Source organism: Argentina silus (genome assembly GCF_951799395.1).
Source record: "Argentina silus genome assembly, chromosome: 21".
Taxonomy (NCBI): Eukaryota; Metazoa; Chordata; class Actinopteri; order Argentiniformes; family Argentinidae; genus Argentina; species Argentina silus.
In genome coordinates, this window is record NC_139675.1 from 11018705 (window position 1) to 11043572 (window position 24868).

Below are 24868 nucleotides of genomic sequence, written 5' to 3' on the forward strand. Positions count from 1 at the left end.
ATACGGTACCCTCGCTCGCCCTCAAATTAATTAAGACTATACTTTCAGGGATCATTTCTATAGTTCTTGACTTGTGAAATGTGTTTCTAAAGTGTTTGGTCTCGCTACCCACGAGGATGAGACTCGATATTCCCTTCTGAGCGTGAAGCGGGTACTGAGTAATGATTCACTTCATACACTCTTTACCATTGATGACCGTTCTTTGCTTCCTTGTGGAGCATTGAGGGAGGGAATATGATCAGAGTGGTCTGTTTACTGTTCCAAAAATAACAAGGCTTACTTAGTAGTAGTGTACGACGTATTCTATGGGCTGTGTTGTCCTGTCACTTCCAACTAGATTAACGCACGTTACCCGACACATCATGAGGAGAGGCCGAAACGCCGCAGTGGTTATTTTGTATTTTACGCAAATAAGAGTGGAAGTGATATTCGCATGCTGTCACGCACGTTATCCTTCATCATCTGCCTTACAATATGATCAATAGTGGTAGCTGTTAAATAATGAAATATAAAGAGTTTGATGTCAGAGCGATAGTAGCCGCGAAAACAAATGTTTACCATGTTGAATTAAGGCAGCAGTGAATATGTCGTTTGTTTGCGCTGTTATGTATGTCCAAGATGACACTCTACATTTACAGTAGAGTACAGTACAGTAAAGCAAATGAACCTTTCTGGCAGATGGCAGGCTATGTATGGCCTCTGATTGCAAAAATCATGATGACAATTTGAAAATATGATCTTGGATAGAGCAAGTTTGTTGTAAGTGTGAAGAAGGACAACGACTGCTTCCTATCAATCAATACATCAATCAAACGTTATTTGTATCGCACATTAAGTCTAAATAAGATCAATAGTGGACTGTAGATGGCCTACTAACTTCGTGCAATACAACATTATAAAACAACATAGTAGATACATAAGGTGTGCAAGTACTAAAGGCCCCCAATGTAAAAGCAAAACATGTCTGTTCCTTTTAAAAACCTCCACAATTCTTCAATTCGTCAATTCATGCTACCTTCAGATCCGCTGGGAGGCTGTTATACTATGTTATGTTCGAAGATAAAAGTTGCCTAACCTTTGCTGCATGGATGGGTGGTCCTACATTGCGCCCTAGTGTTCAGAGCAGTGACAACCTGTCGGGAGAAACCGTCATTGAGAACCATTGCCCCAACATACGGTACCCTCGCTCGCCCTCTAATTAATTAAGACTATACTTTCAGGGATCATTTCTATAGTTCTTGACTTGTGAAATGTGTTTCTAAAGTGTTTGGTCTCGCTACCCACGAGGATGAGACTTGATATTCCTTTCTGAGCGTGAAGCGGGTACTGAGTAATGATTCACTTCATACACTCTTTACCATTGATGACCGTTCTTTGTTTCCTTGTGGAGCATTGAGGGAGGGAATATGATCAGAGTGGTCTATTTACTGTTCCAAAAATAAAGTTCTACCTGTAACATTTCATAGATTACTATGTGCAGTACCAGTCAAAAGTTTGGACACAAATTTGCCGAGAGTGTGCAAAGCTGTCATCAAAGCAAAAGGTGGTTACTTTGAAGAATCTAAAATATAGAACATATTCTGGTTTCTTTAACGCTTGTTTGTTTACTACATAATTCCATGTGTTCCTTCATAGTTTTGATGTCTTCAGTATTAATCTCCAATGTAGAAAATAATAAAAAAATAAAGAAAAACCATTGAATGAGGTGTGTCCAAACTTTTGACTGGAACTGTATGTATTCACTTTTTGAGCGAGATTAACAAAATGTCACAACCCGAGTGCTCGTTTGTATAGCATACAATGAAAATTGACGCTGAAAGGATTACAGCAATAAAATGTTGATTCAACAACTATAAATGAGATCAGTAGTGGACTGTAGATACTTACGCAATGCCATACAATATATAAAACAAGATCATAGAGAAATAAGTAACAATATATGATATGATATGATAAAAGTAGCCTATGCTTGTAACCTATGCTATGTATGGTTTGGATGGGCCTACATTGCGCCCTAGCGTTCAGACCTGTAACCTCGTCCCTAGGCTATGGCGCATTCGGGCCGAAAGTTTTTGTGGGAACGAGACTATCAGACCAGTGACAACCTGTCAGGAGAAACCGTCACTGTGAACCATTGCCCCAACATAGGGTACCCTCGCTCGCCTTGTAGTTAGTTAAGACTATACTTTCAGGGATCATTTCTATAGTTCTTGACTTGTGAAATGTGTTTCTAAAGTGTTTGGTCTCGCTACCCACGAGGATGAGACTCGATATTCCTTTCTGAGCGTGAAGCGGGTACTGAGTAATGATTCACTTCATACACTCTTTACCATTGATGACCGTTCTTTGCTTCCTTGTGGAGCATTGAGGGAGGGAATATGATCAGAGTGGTCTATGTACTGTTCCAAAATAAAACGGGTAATATTTGCGTATTTTTGAGGTGTGTGTAGTTATGTGTCGCATATTAGCTAGACTAACACGATGTCACAACTGTAACACTTGAAGTGAGGTTCAAACGCAGTTGTCATTACTTGTAATTTCAAGTTAATAAAGTATTACAGCAATGAAATGTTGATGTAACAAATAAGATCAATAGTGGACTGTAGTCATGTGTCACATATCCAATTAGGTTTTAACACGATGCAATATCATGAATTCAGGCTGAAGCGCCGGTGTCGTTACTTGTATTACACATAAATAAAAGTGAAAATGATCTGTGCTTCGTCGGCTCATCCGATCACGCGAATCGCCTTCGATTTTCTCGGTACACGCCGTACTTTTCCAAAAACGATGACGCTATCAAAAACATGCGCGGCGACCTTTCAACTCTGATCGCGAAGAACGTTAAAAACATAGCCATTGCATTGACTATTATCTACTTCCTCTTCGCTATTGTAGAATTTGACCAAAACTACTTGTTGTGTTTATTTATTTATTTATTTATTTTTGGGCTTCGTTTGGTTAGTTGGTATTTCATTCGGACTTTGTAAATCTGGTATTATTGTGTGCATCGTGTGGCGATGACGTAGTGCGCTAAAACTCAATGAGGCTCTCGTTCCCACATCCACACGGAGGTTGTTGTCTTCCTATTATCCGAACCACTGTGCTCGGTAGCGACTAAGCCTGCCGCCACTGAATGACAGTGCTCATTTGGGATAAATGCTTCGAGAACAGGAACGACGCCGTGGTTTTCCATCCAGGATATGCCATTTCGTCGTCACCGTCGCTGTCGCGAAAGGAACGGAACGATACTGAGCTCGCCAACATTTTCCTGATCTCGGTTTGTGTTCTTCTCTCTCTCTCCCCCCCCCCCCACCACCACCACCACCACCACCACCTCGTCTTTTCTTCTTGAGGAGGGTCTGCATTAGAGACTTGAAATTAAATTCATTCGCTAGCCATTAAGTTCAGCGCTTGCCCCGCCAGAAGAGGATGAACTGGCTTTTTCCCTTATCCAAGGGTTCTGGACCTCTCCCACCTCTCAATAGTTTACAGCAACAAAGACAAAGACAGATCGAATCCCTCAAAGCTGCCCACTCCAGGTATGTAAACACCCCCCTAGCCACGTTAGCTCGGCGGCTAGCTAGCGCTTGTCAGTCCCCTTAGCTTCTTTTAGCTGGCGAGCCGAGCGAGCCTGCTCGGTTAGCCACCTAGCCAGTACTGCGTATACGCGTTGTTGACATGACACGTGTTGTCACTAGTTTATCGTATGATCAGTGGCGTCACCTGTGGTGACAATGACAATGTTAGGCTATGAGCCCCAGATTAAAGTATTATGCATTGTTTACTAGAGGCGACTGCCAAGTTTATGATCCTCTCTCTGATCTACTTGTCTACCTCTCAGCTCTCTCCTAGATCTCTCTAGGCTGAATCTATGTAGTCTTGTCTCGTTAGCTTTATAAGTCTCGGTGTCTGTTGTCTGTCCTCTGCCATATAAGTACTTGTTGAGGCATTTAGTCTGGTGGAGAACTGGAACATTGATGGATGAATGATGTATATTTGGCTTTATATCCTTCCCCAGCTTAGCAGAGATCCAGAAAGATGTTGAGTACAGAATACCTTTCACAGTCAACAACTCTACGATCAGCGTCAACATGTAAGTGCATGTTTACATATACTGGTCCAACAGGAGCTTCCCCCAATGTTGAGTCTCCCTGCCATGTGTGTACTGTGCTACTGAAAGGCATTCCCCTTCTTTAAACACAAACATGTCTGGCTTTCGTGTTGATTATTTCCTTCATAAGCAATAAAAGGTATTCCGGCCTCAGCTGAAAGGCTTCTCTGTCTCTCTGTCTCTGCCTGTAGACTGCTTCCGCCTCAGTTTCCTCAGGAGAAACCAGTAGTCAGCGTTTACCCCCCTGTGGGACATCACCTAGTCGACAGCAACAATGGCACCATGGTCACAAGCCCCCTCATCACTAACGTAAGTGTCAACCTGTCATTCTGGGAGCCATCACTGGGTTGAGGAGCTAAAACGCCACCGAGCCCTGCTAACACGCTGTGACAGCCTGTACGGCACAAACTGCAGAACGAAAACAAAACTGGAGACGTGTCAGTTTTGGAGACGGACGTCACCGTGATGATTGCTAGCAAAAGTAAACCTGAGCGGTAGCTAAACGAAAGGTAAATGTGTTTTGATGTGGCCCACGGTTAACTAAGCTGGCAGGTTAGAAGTGGAATTTCCTGTTAATTAGCTACCGCACTGACTCTCTTTTGCTAGAAATCATAACGCTGACACCCGTCTGCAAAAATGATGAGTGTCTCCAGTGTTGTTTACATTCTGCAGTTTGTGGCATATGGACTTTCATAGTGTAGAGATTCGACATCTTCTCAACTGTTGTTCAACGACTATACATGGGGCATTTGAAGCAAACATTGCCAGTAGTCTGCATTTTATTTTCCTCAGCGTTTAAACCTTTGACAATCTTGTTCAGTAATAGATAGATGCTACAACACAAACTCTGGTTGTCTTTACTTTTTTATTAAGCTGATAGCCTCTGTTTCTGTACAGTTTGGAATGCACTCAGACTTGGGCAAAGTCATTCAGAGTCTCCTGGACGAGTTCTGGAAAAGCCCTCCTGTCCTGATGTCTGGCGCCTCCGGCTTTCCGTAGTGAGTACTGTCATGTGATCCTTTGTCTTCCAATAATGGGGATTTGACTTGGTTACAAATTCACCCTGTCACACACCAGAAAAACAGTTTAACAAAGTAAAAAAGTAAAAATAGACCAGATGAATTATGACAGTTGTACAATACACAAAAAAGAAATGGCAGACCAGAAAACTTCATTTTATATGTCAAACACATTACTATGTCAAGTATACCAAGAATGTTCATGATGTCGTAACAGTTCAACCCCTCAATGAAGAAACAGTTTGTTGTACTTTCCCTGGGAATGTACCGTTTGATCTCATTCCTCCTTTGCTTTCCACCAACCACTCTTCTTTTCTTCCTCTTTTTTTCTCGTCAGCATGTATAAGCCGTCTGGGATGCCTCCGTACCCCCAGCAGGGCTTCCACTACGGCTCCCGCCCTGTGGGCCACCCCCACCCCCAGGCCCCAGCCCCCATGCCCCACCCGGGGGTAGAGGCCCCCCACGGCCCCCCCTGGGGAGCCGCCCCCGCCTACGGCCTCATCACTGACCTGCCTCTGCCCGTCCCCACCACAGACTCACAGGTAATAAGCCACCCAACCATTGGAAACTAGTCCTTTGTGTACTATCCTCGATGATTTTATTAATGAACATGTATGTATGTATGTTTTTTTTTTTTTTTTTTACACATTATTATGTGTGCTTGGTTTTAAAATATGAAATAAACTAAAATAAACATTCAACTATACAGCGATGAGGAACGTTCAGATATAAATATATTCCATAGGACAGACAATGCCTCTCTGACATGTGGAGTAAAGAATCATGTCAACTCCATTCACAACATTTCTATCTGCACTGTTTTGTTTGGTGTGTCCTCCTGAACATGACTCAGCACTCAAAGGTAGTGTATCCATTAAAATACCACGGTTACAGGGTACATACTGTGTAGATGACAGGAGAGTACCTGCACACTGTGTGTCAGGAGAGCCTGGTGGAGGTAGAAGATCAGAGGACAGGCTCACTGTCATGCCTGGAATGGGATGAGGACTGCTATAAAAAAAAAAACACATGTTTGATACCATTCCTCATTCCATTCCATGCATTTGTAACGTGTCATTCACATGTGGAAATGGATGCCCTGTAAGCCGGTTATGTAACAACGTTTCGTCAAGCAGAAACATGAATAGGCGACGTGAAAAGTCAGAGTATGTAAACAGCTCCCAGGTATTTCTCGACTCTTCTTTTCAAAGAAAAGCCACACCTGCGTTGACACAGCGTCCTCTCAGCCTTGCCAGACACAAGAGCTGGGTGTCACAGATGACTGTGGATTAACCTCTCTGGCAGCCTCACTGGGATTATCACACCTGGCACAGACACTACACTGGCAGCTCGCACGCCAACAAGCGTGTGTGTGTGTGTCTGCTGAGAGCGTCTCAAAAATAGAAGCGCTTTCTATTAGGAGACACAGGGGATGACTACATGCTCTCCCAGACGCACGAGAGTCTGGTGTGGATATAACGACCGCCCCTTTGATATCTCAGTTGGTAGAGCGGAGGACTGTAGAGGCAAATGCTGAAATCCTTAGGTCGCTGGTTCAAATCCGGCTCGAAGGAGGTCCACTTTTACCCTCCCTGTACTAACCCTAACCCCAACCCTTGAGACCTCTTCACCCCCACTTCCCCCCTGTACAAGTTCTCTCCTGTTAATAAATAATTAAAAATAAAAAGTTTGCTTCTGGCATTACGACTGCCAATGGCTCCTGGTGTGAGCATTGATTACTTTCTTATGATGACTGTTGGATAGATGATTCACTTACTTAAACAAATGTATTTGTTGTAAGTCGCTTTGGATAAAGGCGTCTGCTAAATGCCGTAAATGTAAATGACTGAATAGAATGGGAGCGTTAAAGAATTTTGCAATGCCCGCGTGTCGCTGCCAGGGTAGTTTCCTGTGTTAACCTCTGTGTGTTGTTTCTGGTGGAATAAGTGTTGTCGCTATGCTACATGGGTAACATCTGGCTCTTGTGTGTTTCATCCAGGCTGGGTTGAACGGCCACATGTACAAAATGCCAGAGATTCCCGACACATTTCCTGAGCTGTCTGAAATGAGGTACGGTAATATGCAGTTCTTTATATACACTCTGAAAGGCAGGGCACCTCCTGGGGTCAAGATAACAACATGAGAAGAATCATTGAAATAGCTTGGTAGGAATTTTTTGATTGAAGTTGTTTATGAGGTAAAGCCAAAGGCTAATATTGTGCTGTTCTTTTCCACTCTACCAAAACCTCCTCTGTCATCTTGTGCTAAGTATTTGATCTAAACTTGAAGCGAGTTGAAGCCAGTCGACTTTGATCGTATCTCGAGTCTCTCATGTCCCATGTTGTCCTAACCCCCAGTGTGTTGTGTTGTGGTTGTCCCCAGTGTGTCCCAGCTGAAGGATATGAGTGACCAGGACACCGTACTGCTGGAGGTGTTTGTGTGTCTGCCACAGCTCAAACAGGTCACTACAGACAAGGAGGAGCTGGTCAACAGCATCGTGGACATGGCCAGTGAGTACATTGAACACGTTGTTCTGCCACACACCACACACTTGATAGTTGGGTTGCACACGTTTTACCACTACACCTTGACCTTGTTGATGGTCATGTCAATGTATTATTATTATTATTATTATTTAAGACACTGAGCGTATCATCGTGCACTGTAGCCTGATCGTGTGTTAACATCTGCTTTCATACAAATACACAAAGCAACCAGTCCAGGCTGAAGCTTTATTGCTCACCCCGTGATAGTCACGGTTGCGAGCCCCATTCCTCCTTGATTACTTGGTGGGGGAAGAAAATGTCTTGGTCTTGTTGCTTTTAAAATGTGACATTTTGTGTATTTAAAAAAAAAATGGCCTTCCTAGAACCTTCACTGACGCTTCTCTCTTGTGTCTTTCTCTCTCTCTCTCTCCCAGAGAGGAACCTACAGTTGGAGCCCCAGCTGGAGGGGAAGAGACAGGAGATGCTGTTCAAAGTGAGTCCGACAACGACGCGCTCCGTTACGGCCTGCCTGTCTTTGAACTGCAGACTCTTTCCCTCGTCTTCCGGCCAAACGACATTGCGCCCGTCGCTGCTCCCTTGAGGAAACGTCCGTCAGCTGCGGCCGACTCGCTCCCGCAAGCGTCCCGGAGACATGCCGCACGCGCTCCGTGAGCAGCACGGCCTCAGGTCTGACGTTAGCGGGGGCTGGAGCCTCAAGTCTTATCTCCTTCCGTCATTAGACGGTACCAGAGCCGTGGGGGGGGGGGGTGAAAACAACACAAGTTGAGTCTGCTCAAAGCCTCTCTCTGGTCTGCCTCTTGACTGTCGTCATCCGGCACGCTTCGGTTCCATGTTCCCGGCGCAGCAGCATCCCCAGCACGATGCTGTCGGGACACAAACGTTCCGCTTACGCGACGGGCGCGATGTCGGTCTTTTTGCCCGTTACTCTGACGAGGGAACCTCTGTCCAGTCCCGGGGATAACCCTGGAGGCTACCATTGGTTTCCTCTAGGCTAGCAGTGATTCTGACTACTGTTGTTGTTGTTGTTGTTGTTGACAGTACGACCAGGTGACCCAGATGAAGTCTGCCTTTGAGACAAAGATGCAGAGACAGCACGAGCTTAGTGAGGTAAGGGGGTTATAACACTGCAAACTCTCTCTCTCTCTCTCTCTCTCTCCCTCTCCCCCTCCCCTCCCTCACTCTCTCTCACACACACACACTCACTCCGATCAGTGCATTTCGGAGTCGATTGGGGTTGATTTGGGCGCGGTGTTGAAGCTGCTAACCTCCCTCCGTCCCTCCAGAGCTGCAGTCTCAGCGCCCTGCAGGCCCGTCTGAAGGTGGCCGCCCACCAGGCAGAGGAGGAGTCAGAGGAGACTGCCGAGAACTTCCTGGAGGGCCGGACGGAGATCGACGACTTCCTGGCCAACTTCATGGAGAAGAGAACGGTAAGGAGAACACCGGGGGGGGGGGGGGGGGGGTTGGGGGTGGTAATTAACAGGACACCGCGTTCTGGAATGTTAGGTTATGAATGTTATATAGTATGTTATATAGAACTGGCACATGCGCTGGCATGGACAGTAGAGCAAGGCATCAGGTCAGCTCTGTTTAGGACATTTCTTTCTGGAACGTTCAGTGAGTTGCACCCGCATGTTGCCCTCAAGAGGACTTAAGTTGGATGCCCCTGATTCGCGCGCGCGTGCACACACACACACACACACACACACACACACACACTCACTGTTCCGGTATTTCTTCTCGTCCCAGCTTTGTCACAGCAGGAGGGCCAAAGAGGAGAAGCTGCAGCAGTCTATCAACACACACGGACAGTTCCCCAGCAGCCACTAAGCCCCCGCTCATCCCCCTCACACGTTTCTACAAAGGTGAACACCCTCTCAAACGTCCTCACGGCTCCCAACATTTCAAGGCACCATTCAGATGAAGGCAATAAACAGTGTCTCGGAAGCGATGCCTTTCCCCTCTTAGCCTTAAATGTATCAGGGTTTTTTTGCTTTCATTTAACCTGTTTTGTTTCCTCAGGTTTGGACTTTTATCTACCAGCAAACAGCCCTAAGAAGATGACAAGCACATGTGCTGATAGATGCAAAAGAAGCAACCAGACAACCAGTGTTGTGATATGAATTGTAACATGAACTAGCCAGACTAATTTCAGTATACAGTTTCTGATGATGATGAGGATGATGGTGATGTTTTGGGACTGGCCTCATATTTACTTGAATTTGGATGATGAGTATGTTAATGCTGCCGAATACTCTACGACGGATACTGTATTTAAATAATGTTAATAATAGGCTTTATTATAATCAAAGACACATTGTATTATGTTATTTAATTTGTTAGGTTAATAAACCATTTAGAATAAGCTGTTTGTCAATAATTATTCTGTCCACATTCGTTGAAACACACACACACTTGGGTTTACTCAGAAGTGACATTTATTTCTGACCGTCGTTCGTGAGAATGTGTGCGCGCATGTACTGCATTTCAGTGCAATCGATTGGTTTCTGTCGGTCATGTTGATGATCTTGTGTACTCCTTTCTGTGGAAGAAGTTCAAGATGAGACCGTGTTCATGTTTCCCTTTAACAGTGAGGAGAGTTTATTTCACCGGGTCATTTACAATGCATACAGTACACAGCAAAGACAACAGTGAAAAGGATAGTCACTCCATTTACTCACGTTTGTTTTTTGTTTTTTTTCAGGTTGACGATACAATGTGTCTTAACAGTATAACCATATCACTCAGACACAAAGAGAAATGAGAAAGGTTTGGTCTGAAATGAATGTTTATCCTACATTCACACAACCACACTAGTGAATATTCAGTTAAGTATACACATCAATGGGAAGAACCATCAAAAAAGGTTGTCATCACCATCTCTCAGCTTAAAAAAAAAAGTGGGTACAAGGGTATGCTTAGGGAATACGTTTCTCTCCTAGTTCATAACTTTATTTACTAAGCAGCAATAACTTTGATTTATTCTATTTGTACAGCAAATAAAATACTTCAGTTCGGACATATCAGCTTTAAGGTCAGTTGAGATGTGCCGTGTTGCTCTGTGAGAGAAGGCAGGTTAGCACAGAGACAGACAGGATATTAAAAGGAACAACCTGTTTTGATTAAAATATTTGAAGATAATGCAAGGCATGTTTCACACTTCTCTAGCTTACTACTGAGAAAGATTATAGACGCTTGTTCATCTGACGCTTTTGACACAGTGAGTCTATTACTACTTTGTGTAATCAATGTAATGAGTAGGTCTCAAGATTAAAACTAACATACTGTTTAAGAGTATGGTTCAGCACGTTGTATGTCCTTGTTTTTGGAAATGTACAGTACATTGAAACAAAAAACAGGCTTAAGACTTTGTTGTAAACATGGAATATTTTCTTCACATTTTAGCCCAGTTCGGGTCATTCACACACACACATAGGGTCGCCAGTGTAACAAGACTACCCAACAGGCTTTTCCAGTGGTTCTCTGGAACTACACACACAAAAAAAAAAAAATCACAAGTAAAATCCAGTCAAATTGGCCCTGTACGAGAAAAAACAATAAACCCCAGTGGTTTCCAATTGTCATTGCAAAGTGCCCTCACCCACAAGGCAAACCCCCCCTCCCCCAAAACCTGACAAACCTCTTGTCTTCATTCACCGCCATTCAACCTTAATTTCCACTCAGGCAGTGGAGTAGACGGCCTCGTCAGAGTCCGGGTCCTTGCCGTCGTCCCCACCGCTGGAGGAGCGGCTGCTGAGGTCGGCCACGCCCGACTCCACATCGCTGCAGGCGGAGAGGTCGTCAGGGTCAGGGGCCTTGGGAGGCCCCAGGGGCAGGATCAGAGCTGGGCCTTGGGGCTCCCCCTTGTGGCCGGGTGTGAGAGAGGGGCAGTGGTCCTGAGTGGGGCTGGTGGTGGTGATGGGCTGTCCAGAGGGAGGGCCCGCTCTGCATCCTTCCTCACACACTTTGTTCGTCTTCCTCTGAAGCCCGTTCCTGTTCGTTGGTTTCCCCTTCAGGGCTGCTATCCTCTGGAAGACAGACAGAAAACCAGTGTTACCAGTAACACAAGTCTCAATTTGAATCGGAGTAAATAACTGACACTATGAATGATGCGGTATGGAATAGGCTCTTTTTGAACAACTCCTTTTGAGACACAGACTGTTATGACAATCATTCTGGGGCACATGCCTTTTTTAAATCTCTGACTCAAAAGTCGCTTTTCCAAAATGTAACGATATTTGTTACAAATAATGACCCACACATAAGTCATGGGTAATGTTACGAATTCAATTTGCCACGTGGTCTTAAAGAGGAGTGTTTGTTGGAGCGTTTTTCATGGGTGTGTCTTGTGTCTGTATGCCTTGTTTGGTCCCCGGGTGGGCGGTCCCTCGCGGTACCTCCTGGTGATTGGTCAGCTCCTCCTCCAGCTGCTGAGTCTCCTCCCTCACCGCCATCAGGCAGTCGGTGGGCGACTGGCGTGGAGGCGCGGCTTTTTCTGAGCGGTTATACATGCCCTTCCACATCCTGGGGGATGAACGGATCAAGTAACAAGGTTACTACAACCAACAAGGTACTTTTCCTGCTTTTCCTGCTTTTCCTATTCATCTCTATGGCCTTGTACTCATTGATTCATTATCGTCTGCTTTGATGAACATGCACGGAAAATGGATTCATCATCGTCTACTGTGACATGGAATTCTCCTGAAATCGTTGGTTCACGAAAGCCAAGGAGGATGCAGTGACTCACTTGAAGCAGTAGGGGGTGGTGGCGGGCCTGAGCACGCCCTGGGTCTGGCTGTGGTCCGCCCTGTAGAGTGGGTTGGTGTACTCCGCCCTGTCCTTCCACAGCTTGCTCCACAGGGAGTGAGTCCTCTCACGGAGCCTGCACAAGGACAGATTGAACATTAACTGGTGTGTGCATTGTCAGGGAACTGAAACAGCACTTGCGAGTAGAGTCAACATTGTGCTCAATTCCGGAACGTTCTGAAGACTTGAAGAGTAAAGTCCTTCACTTTTTCCAGAGACTCAACTTACAATAGAAAAAGGGAAAAACAGTGGGTTCGATTCAACATGCTCAGCCAACTAGAATCAAAGGAATCAACAGAATATTTATATATATCAACAGAAAAAACATACTTCTTAGATCTGGGGCCCAATACTGGGACCCAAACAATTAAAAGTGTCAATGCCCCCAAGACCACAATGACTTCTCTAAACCTCTCTCCCATCTCCCCTCATGTCCCCCCAGTCCCTTCATGTGACCGAACGACACCCACCTCATGTCCCTCCTCTCCTTCTGGCTGTTGCCCAGGAAGTTGCCGTACTGGCAGGAGTAGACGTGTGTGTGCAGCTGGATGAGGAAGCGCTCGTTGAACTCAAAGGCACAGGGGAACTGCTCCGACAGCTGCCACACGCACTCCAGGAACTGGTCCAGGACCGGGGACACTTCCTTGGGGTCTCCGTCTAAGTGGTTATACCTGAAGGAGAAACCAACCAGTTTGAATCATTTTGACCAAAATTAGGGAGGGAGTGACAGGGAGGGGTTCTCTCTGACAGAACTCTTTTCTGCTGTACCATTTTCCTCCAGTTGATCAGACATAACTAAGGAGCTAGGGAAATTGGCACAGCGACTTTTGGCACAAAGATGGGAATAGAAGACCAGCAGATGGGCACAGAAGACCAGCAGATGGGCATAGAAGACCAGCACATGGGCACAGAAGACCAGCACATGGGCACAGAAGACCAGCACATGGGCACAGAAGACCAGCACATGGGCACAGAAGACCAGCAACCACTGTTGCCTTGAAAGACTATTTGGAGCAACCCTGCAGTGGAAACTGCTGTGCCTTCATACTCAGTTATCAGCTACGTCATCAATTCCAAAGGACCTCTGAGACAACCACTGCTAAAGTGGTCCAATTTCAAAGAGATTATGATCGGAGATTAATGTTGCTTCGATTGGACACACTTCCTCAGGAGGAGACAAAGAACTCTCAGATTTACCACTTTCATGCATCGTATTGAAGGTATCTTTCTGAGAAAGTGTTAGGCTAGGATTTAGACCGTAAGACAAAAGCAAAGGTACTGACCTATGGGAAAACTTGTGGCCGAACGACACCCAGTCTCTCTCGATCAGCACCTAGGAGTACGGGACGAAGATACAGAATGAGCTTTAACCGTTCCACCTTTTATCTGAATGAATTATGTCGAATTTTGAGATTACTGTTGTTTATGTTAAGACTGGTATAATCACCGTGTGTTGAGGAGAGTGTTTTACAAGACTGCATGGCTGATTGAATGACTAAATCATTTCTCGCCTTATGAATATGTGTATGTTCGATTGATGTGAGAGGGAGAGGCTAAGGCTGTACCATGAGTCCCTTGATGGTCCTGTAGTACGGGTCCAGTAGTACACTGGCCACAGAGCAAGCCTGGGCTGTCCTGTCCCAGCCGTCCGAACAGTGGACCAACACACTGACGCCCTCCTCTGCCACCGCCTACACACACACACACACACACACACACACACACACACACACACACACACACACACACAGTGAATCAACACTTCTGCAGTAAAGTATGAGATGTTGGTGCTACTGTTGGACAGCCAGACGCATTTTTTCCTTTTGTGTGCGTGTGGTGTGCGCGTGCACATGTGTGTGTGTGTGTGTGTGTGTGTGTGTGGTATGTCACCTTGGCGATGAAGACGCCTGCATCCACCACGGCTTTGATGTGCTTCAACCAACCAGAGCTCTCCAGCCCCCACAGAAAGTCCCCCATTGAGGGAGCCCTGAGTTCACCCACTGCAGAGCAACACATAAGGGGACAGTGTTATACTACATACACATATTCTCTAACACACACACACACTTCTGGACAATGCAGGGGAGAGAACCATGTCAAACATACACATATCATCTAACACGCGCACACACACACACACACACACACACACACACACACACACACACTCATACTGGGGGCATGGATGGGACAAATGGACTCAGTTTTAGCTACCATCAATGATTTTCTGTTGGCTGTTCCTCATGACGTGGATGTTCTCAATGCCAATGAACTGTAGTTTGATGTTGGTGTAGTGATCCTCGTTCTCATAGCCTTTCCCTGCGGCCCGGTTGGCCATTGCATTCAACTGGAGAGAGACAACACAGTAAAACACACATGCACTGTTACAGGCAAGTCTACAGTACTTATCTACCCTTGGGCTGTGGAGACTGGGGGAAAAAAAGAGATATTCTCATTATAGTGACACAGGCCCTTCCTCCTTGTTCTGTTGTTCTGACTAGCAATTCAACCGAACATTTACCGGATGGACTGAAAATCTATCTGGTCACTGCATGAGTGACTTTTTTTTGGTTTCACAGTACAATGGACAGCTCTCACTCGCCAATAGTCCCTGAATGTGCTTCATCAGTATCTGTCGACCATAACCCCTATTGACCCTATTTCAACATTTTGCGTGACCCCTTGACACTTGACCCTGTGCCGACACGCTCTCCGGTGACCTCTGACCTTTGGCCGGGTGTCCACCACGTAGATAAAGTCGCTCCCCGGGTTGGACTTCATGACGGCCTGCAGCATCTGCTCGTCCTCCTGGGAGCGAGCGCTGAAGCCCGACAGGGGCTGACTGCAGCGGCAGATAGCAGCCTGGGAGAGAGGGCAGAGGTCAGGGGTTAGAGGTCAATGCACTTAGCTGACTGGTGACATCCGGCTTGGAGCAACAGTTAGCCTGTAGCATGTTAGCTATTACAGTTAGCTATTACAGTCGCACTTGAAATGCCATGAAAAGTCATTCAAACTGTTAAAGCTGAAAGCTGTGTTCAGACAAAGTCAATTAGACTTGGAACCACTCTAAAACAACACAATCGAACTAAACATCTCCTCTCTGGACAATGTCATTCCATGGAATTGATCCGATCGGAGGCCTCGTTCACTCACTAGTGTGTCCTGGTGGAAATAGGTCAGAGCTGGAAGACGGCCTCGGCTCCGGAACTTGGAACTCCCCACAAGGACGGAGGGCGTGGCTGACTTTGGCACAAACAGTTCTGATGGGTAAGTGTCACAAACCTGGAGGCAGAAAGAGAGAAAGGAAGTGGACCTCTTCAGTGTGATGGAGTCCATCTCATAAAAGATGAAGTGAGTCAAGTCTTGCACCTGTGTCAACGGGGAAACCGGACTATCGTATAACCAACCATGAATTTGTTATTACAACAGGTACAACCAATACTCACATGCAGAACAGAACAGGACCATACTAAGGTCATACTCAGCATCAGTATCAGAACACGACTAACCCGGTACTCGCTGTTGGCTGGAGTGCTGATCCAGAGGTTGTTGGGCACGCCCATACGCCGGTAATCCGCTCCCAGGTCGATTAAGCTCCAGGACTCCTCCCTCTCCACTTTGTTGGCGTTGGGGTTGAAGGACAAACAGTAGAGCTCTCCGTACTTCTCTGGACAACACAGAAACAACAGAGTTGAAATTATCAGATTGCACTCAACAATAGTAATAATATAGTATAGCAATGTAAGAGTTATATTTGGAGAGTGTATATATATAAATATATATATCTTATAATACACTAGACTTTACTGTAGTAACACTGTTGACCACACCTGAACCAGGTTTACGGGGGAAGCGAGAGGAGGCCGGTGTTAGGGGGTTCTCACCTGGGCGAGAGAGGCGGGTGAGGGAGGCTTGCACGTCCATGGAGTCCCTCTCCTGAGGGATGAGCAGCTGGAGGACCTGGAAGTTCTTGGTGCGGATGACCAGGTGACTTCCTGACGGGGTCGTGGGCGGCCTCTCCACGCTGCTCACCATGCTGTGTAACAGCTGCCAATGACACAGGAGAACTCTCACACGTCTGACCTTTTGTTGGGTTGTTGCAAACAACCGAAATCAGGAAAAATTTTGTATATCCTGCGTCTGTATCATGCCACCAAATCACCAGTTTATCACACGTATCGTGTGAGGTACGATTGTGTCAGACAGCTTGTGATCTGAAATACTGAAATAATGTGGTTCCTCAGATGACTCAAGCATGTCATGACTCATGTCACATCTGGCAAATTCCGTGACCGACCTGACCGATCTCACTCTGTGATTGACAGGTGTCGGAAATGAAAGAGACAAGGGGAAATGTATTGGACGGTCATGGATCGATATCACGAGCCGTGATCTGCATTTTCAAAGTGGATCTGTGTCTCAGAAGTGCCAAAATCAGATTATTTGATGAAGGGAGGAAGGAAGATATAGGGAAGTGTGGCTACTGTACGTGCCACACGACTAGGTTTCATTTCCTACCCAGGTCTCTTTGCGAGACTCCGTGTTGTTCTCCACGAAGATGGTGTGAGTGGCCGAAAGGTACAACGTCCCCACGCTCGCCTTCCTGGGTACCAAGCGGTCAATCAGGCGGACATTCTCCACCTATAGGACCACAGATGAACACACACACACACACACACACACACACACACACACACACACACACACACATAGAAGAAAAAGGGGTAAAAATTGCAATTAAGAATGCATCTGTGTCATAACTGAATGGGCCAATGTAAAAAAAAAACATTTAACAACAATAGTGCATGTATTGTGAATGACCAAGGTCATTACAACATGGCATAATAGGTGCTGTTCTCAGATCGGCTCTAAATGTCTGACGTACAAGGCTGTTTCGTTGAGGTAGACTACAAAGCAGCAGACATCAATATTTTGATTTGCCATGAGGCCTCTCTACCTTGTCAGAACGAACAGAGGAAAATGTCCGCTGGTATTCAACCAAAACCAAAACCCGTCATGAATCGGACTTTACACCTTTATCGACAATTGATCGTTTATTGAGCATATTGAGCATTGTTGCAATACTGCACCGTCGTTACATTATAATAATAGAATTATTACATTCCAGGAATTTCAGCATGAGCCATTGGATACATAACACACAGGAGATGGCACGAATCAGCAATACATTGTCACATCCCTGGCAATTCAGTAGAGGCGCAACTGCTGCTCATGAAACGCACTTGACTGAGAGAAAAAAAACAACGGACAGTAGGCCTAATACCGAACAGTATGTACCATCACTGGGTCGCAATATTGAATGGGGAAAATAAAGGCGTTAGGGAAATTAGGGTCCGTTACCTTTGGCGTTCGGATGTGCTCCATCATCGAACTATTCAGTCAAAATGGTGCGCGGAGAAATAATCCGATCTAGGCTACTGCTTGACTTTTAGGAAATATGCTGTATTGTCTCATCACAACCACCGCGCACGCCTCATGTTTCCTGTGCGTTGGTTATTTGACGGGACGCCCTGCGGGTATGCCATGTTCCCCCTCATTCGTTGTGGTGTGGGATAGAGAACAACCCTGCACCCACTCCCGTAGTGATGATGACAACAACACCCGATCGTATTCGCTAGGATTACCTCCCAACGGCGCCTGCGCACATGCCTGAACGAGAAGATAGTGTGGCGATATTGTCGGCCTGCACAAGTGCATTCTTCTCGCGCTTGAGCAATAGACATACGCTCCAATGTATTACGCATAACAGAAAGCATTTGAAATGTATGTTTGTGTCTTCTGCTGTTTATTTCACCAAGATAGGCTGTAGGCCTATGATTGGTTGTATTACATTGCCTATTCATTAACCCTTTTTTTTATTTATTTTTTTATGATAATTGGGTTCATTTCTTATTTTACAGCCTACGTCATGCATTTAGATTGTGTATCTTGTGGGAAGCGGTTAGAAGTGGAAGTCACAGTACAAACACAGACACACTTAAGAATCAGATATGAACCCTATCAGAGACACTCTTCCATTATTACGTGCAAGAAACTACCACACAAGTCATGTGACAAGTCGTGTGTGTACGTGTGTGTGTGTGTGTGTGTGTGTGTGTGTGTGTGTGTGTGTGTGTGTGTGTGTGTGTGTGTGTGTGTGTATGTGTCTGTGTCTGTGTGTCTGTGTGCGTGCGTGCGTGTGTGTGTGTGTGTGATTCAATTTGGCATCTTGCCTTCCTGATCAGTTCATTGATGTCTCTATATGAGAAAATGCAGAACTATGCAACTGTAACATATTAAAGACATGTCGTAGTGATTCTATTCACAGGGCCTAGTATTTCAAAACATTTAATTCAGACCAGAATCATCCAGATTATTTTTTTGCCATCCAGGTATTATAGGGGAAATCACAAACTTGATCTGACCCAGGATCGCAAAAAAGAATCCGGATCATTCTGTTCCAGATTAAAAGTGATTAAAAGTACTGGGCCCAGGGCATCCAATCAATTAATCCAAGATTCCTTCCCTTGAATCAAACATTTAAATGTTGTCATTATTTAACACTGACTATATTTACCCACTAGATGGCAGCAGAGATTGTAAAATGACCTCCGCAAATGCCTCTAGAGTCTGGATAGAACTTTTCAGTACAATACTGACTGTTTTTCGCATTGGTTGTTTTACAAAGCAATGCAAGGAGGCTAAATTACAATCCAGTTGTTCTTTTATCAGAATCACCACTACGTCACATGAATACAAACTATGGTGACTTCATAATCTGCACAGGTGAATAGCAGAGATTGCAGATTAGTTGCCTTCGGCAAACCTGGACAGTGTTGGACGGACGTGGAGTTTAGGTAAGCTTTGTCAAACCTGCCATTTAAGCCTTCTAATATAAAACAAACAACTGAAAAATGCTATTATTATTATTTTATTTAGTTTTAAACAAACATAGAGGTTTGTGGTCTACCATTGTTTTCAATGGCGTTAAGTCTAAGTCTACATGCTTTTATTACCAGACAATTCATTGGAACTCAAGTGTGTACATTGTGTCCTGTTACAGAACTTTGCCCGGACCTCTGTGTGCCGGTGTCATTATGACTCATGAAGAGTATGTGTCTGTTAACGTTCCATTAGTAGTGTCTGTTAACGTCCCATTGAGCGGAGTAGAACCAGATAATTTGTCACTGTTTGGGTGCGCTGTTCCTCCTGTGTCTGTTTAAGCTCTACCCTCGTGTGTGGCAGTCTATCCCCTTGGCTACTGGCTCTTGGCTGTGCAATTGAGGGATTTGAAGCACTACAAGACAAGTAGTGATTCCTTTGCCTTTGTCTTTGATCTGAAGATCTCAGACATAATTCGTTCCCCGAAAGTGAATGTGAATAATGTGTCATAATGGCTTTCAGTTGAATAGGCCTACTGTAGCACAATGTCTTAGAAAGCTCATTAAATCATGTAGCCCTAGAGTATATACATATTGGCAATACTTTGCATTGCTCAAACCTGCCAGAACATTGACTACGCTGTGGTATGCTGCCTGTGGCAATGAATTGGTTCTACAGTGGAACGGTTCTACAATGAATAGGTTTTTCAAAGAAAATATTCTACAGTACACAGGTTCTGCATCGAAAAGGTTCTACGTTGAATAGGTTCTACAATGAAACGGTTCTACAAAGAATAGGTTCCACATTGGGGTAAAGGTGCATCTTGCCAAGCCTGGGTATCCCAAAGCTGAGCTCTGACTGTCGTGCGTCCTTGTATTGTCCTGACAGGGTTATCCTGCCGTAGAGCTGCTGTATCCTCTGTTGACGAAGGTGTTACATAATGTGTCCACTGCTGCATCACACTGATGGCTCTGGGACTGAGATTACAGTAAATGCACTGAGCAAGGTTTTTTCTGAAGTGTGTGTGTGTGTGTGTGTGTGCATGTGTGTGTGCATGTGTGTGTGTGTGCATGTGTGTGTGTGTGTGTGTGTGTGTGTGTGTGTGTGTGCGTGTGTGTGTGCGTGTGTGTGTGCGTGTGCGCGTGTGCGTGTGCGTGTGTGTGTGTTACCTTGGCAGCGTCTCCTCTTGGCACGGGCTGAGGGACTATAGGGGAAACGGCAGGGTAAGACAGGAGGTTAAACACTTCTCTCTCTCTCTCTGGAAGGGCAGGCTGTATGTGATGAATAAGCCTTCTGTTTGATTACCTGAGTGTGAGGGCTGAAGGGAGTGGAGGGTGTGTAGTGGACTGTAGTCCAGTGTATGAAGACTGGTGTCTGTATAGGCTGCTAGGCTATATTATACTTGAATTGCATTCCTCGAGGATTAAAGTATCTAATTCATTGTTGTTCAAGGTATTTTTCAAGTGGTCTGTCGTTTGTTTTAAGTGTACTTTGTATTTTCAGCGTTTACATAAAGCCCCAAAAATAAGACACCCTTACACACACACACACACACACACACACACACACTTCCATCATTGCTGTGTATTTATATTTATACTATTTATCTGTATATATTCACAAAAGGCTATATGTATTGTTAGTCTCACTGTTTGTACTATTAATGATATTATTCTATTATTATTCTTATGTTATTCTTCACTGCACAGTTGAGAAGTAGCTTGTTAAAGTCGTTGTACTGTTTACTGCTGTGTCCTGTGCATATCATAAATAATCTTTGAATTGATTTGCTGTTTTGCAAAAGTAACCGAATCCCATCCGCATCGCCCTAGGGTAGAACCTTCCCCGCCTGAAAGTAAAAGCATCTATTCAATCAGGTGAAATGTTCCGAACGTTTTCGATAGCAATGTAATTTATAAAGCTATACATGTGGACTCCTCCCCCTCGTCCACATGACAGACACAGACACTCATACCTGTTCTGAGAGCTTTTCAACCTTCTCAACAGGCCCCAGCATTGCTTGCAGTCACAATTGAATCAATTGCCCGTCTGTCTGCTACAGTAATCCCAAGCAACTCCCTCCAAACTTCTCCACGGTTGCCTAGGCTTGCCCGGTTACGCAATAAACCCCATTTCTGATTGATGCGATCGTTGTGTCTTAAAGACTTAAAGGCCAAACAACTTTCTCATGCTTTATTGACTTTATAAAGGCCAAACCCTAACCTCATAATTGAACCATGCCTTTAATTGGTTACATTCAATAGCCAAAGCCTACACCTGGATGAAACCAGTTAGACTGATGTATCTTGTGGTTTTCTTAGAACAAGGCCCAAACCATGTGGCTCTTTTTCCCTGCACCTCAAAGGCAGTAGGCTACACCTGTAATTCAGACTGATCGGAATTCATACAGTGGTTGGTGTAATTTCTTCCCTTTTCTTTGTCATGCAGACACCCAGCAGGGATTGTAGCTATAGAATAGAGTAAAATAGAACTGCTTCCGATGGAGAGAATACACAGAGGGCATTTCCTACTTCTGGTGTTGTTGTAGGTCTAGTTCTACCATGCATGGGACAGACAGACAGGAAAGAATGTTCCATCTCTTCCATCTCTCCTCTGTGTTTACCTCTTCTCCTACCCTGGTCTATTTTAGGTCCTCAGCCTGTCCGTCAGGCATTCTCAGCGGCCACCCGAGCCAGGTTGGAAATTGCCAGGTTGGAGATGAAGGCATTGTGGGTGTTTGTAGTGAGGAACAGAAATGGACAAGGAATGGCAGAAGAGCAAGAGAGACCTGGGTCAAATATGTCTAGGCCTATCTCAAATACATTGAAATACCTGATCTGCGCTTGATTTAGTTTGCCTTATACAATGGAACGGGTGGAATTGTCGCAAAAGTGCAAACTCCAATCGAGTAGGCTCCATCTCAAATGCTTCCCTATTCGTGACAATCTTTTGACGTCGTCTATGTAGCCCATGTGTACTGCGAGAGTGGGTCCCATATGTCCAGCTACCTTTTAATCTACCGCCACCTTTAATGGCCGCCACCTCTGTTTAACCTCATCCTAGGGTTTCGTCTCGGTGCTCTGTTGGCGGGTGACGGTCTCATAAAAACCTGATACTGTGTCCCGATCACTTTCAGGGCAATCAAGTTCAGATCAAACATGCTGATCCCTCACTCCCTAGATGAGCAGTGGGACATTTGATACACTCTCAGTTTGGTCACATTTCACACTGTTGGGAAAGACAGTGACAGGATTGTGACACACTCAGTCACTCACACACACACACACACACACACACACACTGTGAGTAACAATTCTCCACTCTTAGTATGTAGTATTAGTATGTAGTATGGTATGTAGTATGGTATGTAGTATGGTATGTAGTATTAGTATGTAGTATATTCACCATACATACAAAACCTTGTAAGACCTGCTGCATTAGGAGGTGCCCCGAGTTCAAACCCAAACAACCACGCTAACATTTCGAGGCTAGAGAGACTGCGTTCCACCTGCCAGCTATTTGTTTAGTATCATCGTCTCACTTAACAAAGCTAACAGCTGAGTTATGTGAGGACTCTGAATGACTCCCAGGGGAAAAGGCTAATGCCATTACACCCAGTCTGGAATCCCACGCTAACCGCTAGGCCTAGCACTTGCTCACTTGTCACAAGCAGTTAGCTTTAGCTAGTGTTGAGGCCCCCTACGTAATTGAGGACAGGGTATAATTGCCGTTGCTGAACATGGTGTGTGGTGAACATTGCTATGCTGCTAAGTGTTAAAGAGGAACTGAAGCGAAAAACCAACTTTTCCTGTTGAAAACGGTGTATGTGGCTTCGGTCGTAGTAATTTCCATAAATTCTAACCCCAAAATCGATAAGAAAACGGATAACTTTGGACATAGAACCAGTATTTTCATTGTTCTGTTTTTTTCTTCTTTCCAAGAACAAAGCTTAATTTGGTGGGGAATTCTGACATCCTGATTCACCCTGAGAAATGTTGAAGGTTGGGCTTTTGGCTGGTACATCAAACCACATCTCCCAGAAAAAATCTTGTTCTCAGTTTCATTTCTTGTAAGGAGGAGGAGGAGGAGGAGGAGGAAAATCAAGGCCAAATCAGCCAGTGTAGCTCCTCTTTTAATGTGCAGTGTATGGGATGGAGGCTGGTGGTAGGCTGGTGGGCCCCTGGTCTCTGCCCCCCTGTGCCCCCCTATGTACCCCAAAAAGGTTAAGCTGTAGTGACCTGACATGAGTCACCAGCTGAAATGTGTGCCCTTGCTGGAGGGTGAGTTTCTGGGTGGTCCTCATTTTGTGTGTGTGCGTGTGCGTGTGCGTGTGCGTGCGCTCACGTCTTTGAGTGCGTGTGTATGTATGTGGCCATCTCTATCTGTGAAAAGAAATGCAGTGGACTTGGTTAAATGACAAACTACATTTGACATCAAAGGAATAGGAGTAGTAAAATAATCCTGTGGCTGAGAATGTAGGAGTGGATATTTGTAGTGCAGAAGTGCTTTCCCTATTGACCTGGAGGTGTGTGAGAACAGCCAGGGTAGATAATCGTCTAAATTAGTTTGTGTTATCAGTGACAGCTGGCGCCACATGGAGCACACACACACACACACACACACACACACTGTCAGTAACACGCAGAGTCGTCGGTGTGAAGTTACATTCATCACTCACACACACACACACACACACACACCCCAAATGCTACTTTCCTCCTCCACAACTCGGTCTGTGTCAGATCAGACCGACAGGAACGGATGATGGCTACTATTTTTGTTATTGTGGCTCCATAACCTTCACTCTGACCTGGGAGACTCTGCATAAAGAGCATCAACTTTGAAATAACTCTGCACAAGCTGCCACAAGCATTCGCTTAGAAACGTTTAATCGAAAGATTTAATCAACGTCAATCCTGTTATTATTCACACTGCTGACATGCCTGTGCTTGAGATATGATATAAGTTATAGTTATGTTTTTTTCATCTCACGCCTATGTTGTAACTTGTTCTTGTACGTTTTTGTTGCTCTTTCTATGCTTTAAAAAAACCTCTCTTACACTTTTCATGTATTATGTATGAAGAATATTGTGAAATTATTATTGTGACACTTTTGAATGAAGAATGCCGTGAAGAGTGAAGAGAGAGCTCCTCCACGCCGCTGACCCTAGAGGGTAGGTCTACTGTGATTCCCGTTCCTGTGTGTGGATAGACGTGGAAAAGTTGTCGGTTCTAAGCGACAACGTGTTTGGCGATGGCTGTTGGAACTTTGCTCTTGTCAAACATGCTGCTGTTTGTTCATCTAGGGTCTCATGAGAGGTTCCCCTCTCTCTCTCTCTCGCTTTTTCTTTCCCTCTCTCTCTCTCTCTCTCTCTCTCTGGGAAGAGTGAGGGATGTTGCGTGACAGTGAGTTGTCTGTTATCATGAGTGAGTGAGCCAGTGGATTGCTCATTCGGCCACTTGCCTATTGTCAAGATGTGTGTGTGTGTGTGTGTGTGCGTGTGTGCGTGTGTGTGTGCACATTTCAAAGTCATCCAAGTTCC

The 24868-nt window shown here is 45.1% G+C and overlaps 3 protein-coding genes across 3 annotated transcripts in view; 2 read left to right on the top strand and 1 right to left on the bottom strand.

Annotated features, from left to right (window-relative positions):
- Positions 1-3060: 3060 nt before the first annotated feature.
- vps37a (VPS37A subunit of ESCRT-I) lies at positions 3061-9996 on the top strand. Its single transcript, XM_083693010.1, has 12 exons — positions 3061-3542; positions 4022-4096; positions 4306-4423; positions 5012-5112; positions 5471-5675; positions 7133-7203; positions 7516-7643; positions 8054-8112; positions 8679-8747; positions 8924-9067; positions 9387-9502; positions 9660-9996. The coding sequence occupies exons 1-11, from the start codon at positions 3433-3435 to the stop codon at positions 9465-9467; spliced, it is 1161 nt and encodes a 386-aa protein (XP_083549136.1). The 5' UTR covers positions 3061-3432; the 3' UTR covers positions 9468-9502; positions 9660-9996.
- A 1321-nt stretch (positions 9997-11317) lies between these two features.
- Positions 11318-17941, bottom strand: mtmr7b (myotubularin related protein 7b; the record flags this gene model as incomplete). Its single annotated transcript, XM_083693005.1, has 14 exons — positions 17805-17941; positions 16962-17084; positions 16328-16490; positions 15953-16110; positions 15597-15725; positions 15171-15305; positions 14658-14790; positions 14334-14443; positions 14009-14134; positions 13727-13776; positions 12914-13114; positions 12385-12519; positions 12035-12161; positions 11318-11665 (listed from the first exon to the last, which is right to left on the bottom strand). Exons 1-14 carry the CDS (start codon positions 17829-17831, stop codon positions 11318-11320), a joined length of 1965 nt encoding a protein of 654 aa, XP_083549131.1. The 5' UTR covers positions 17832-17941.
- A 2548-nt stretch (positions 17942-20489) lies between these two features.
- Positions 20490-24868, top strand: part of mtus1b (microtubule associated tumor suppressor 1b) — a 55268-nt gene continuing 50889 nt past the window's right edge. The window contains exon 1 of the mRNA XM_083692998.1: positions 20490-20548. The gene's annotated coding sequence lies outside the window, so the exon portion shown is untranslated. The remainder of the gene's footprint in view (positions 20549-24868) is intronic.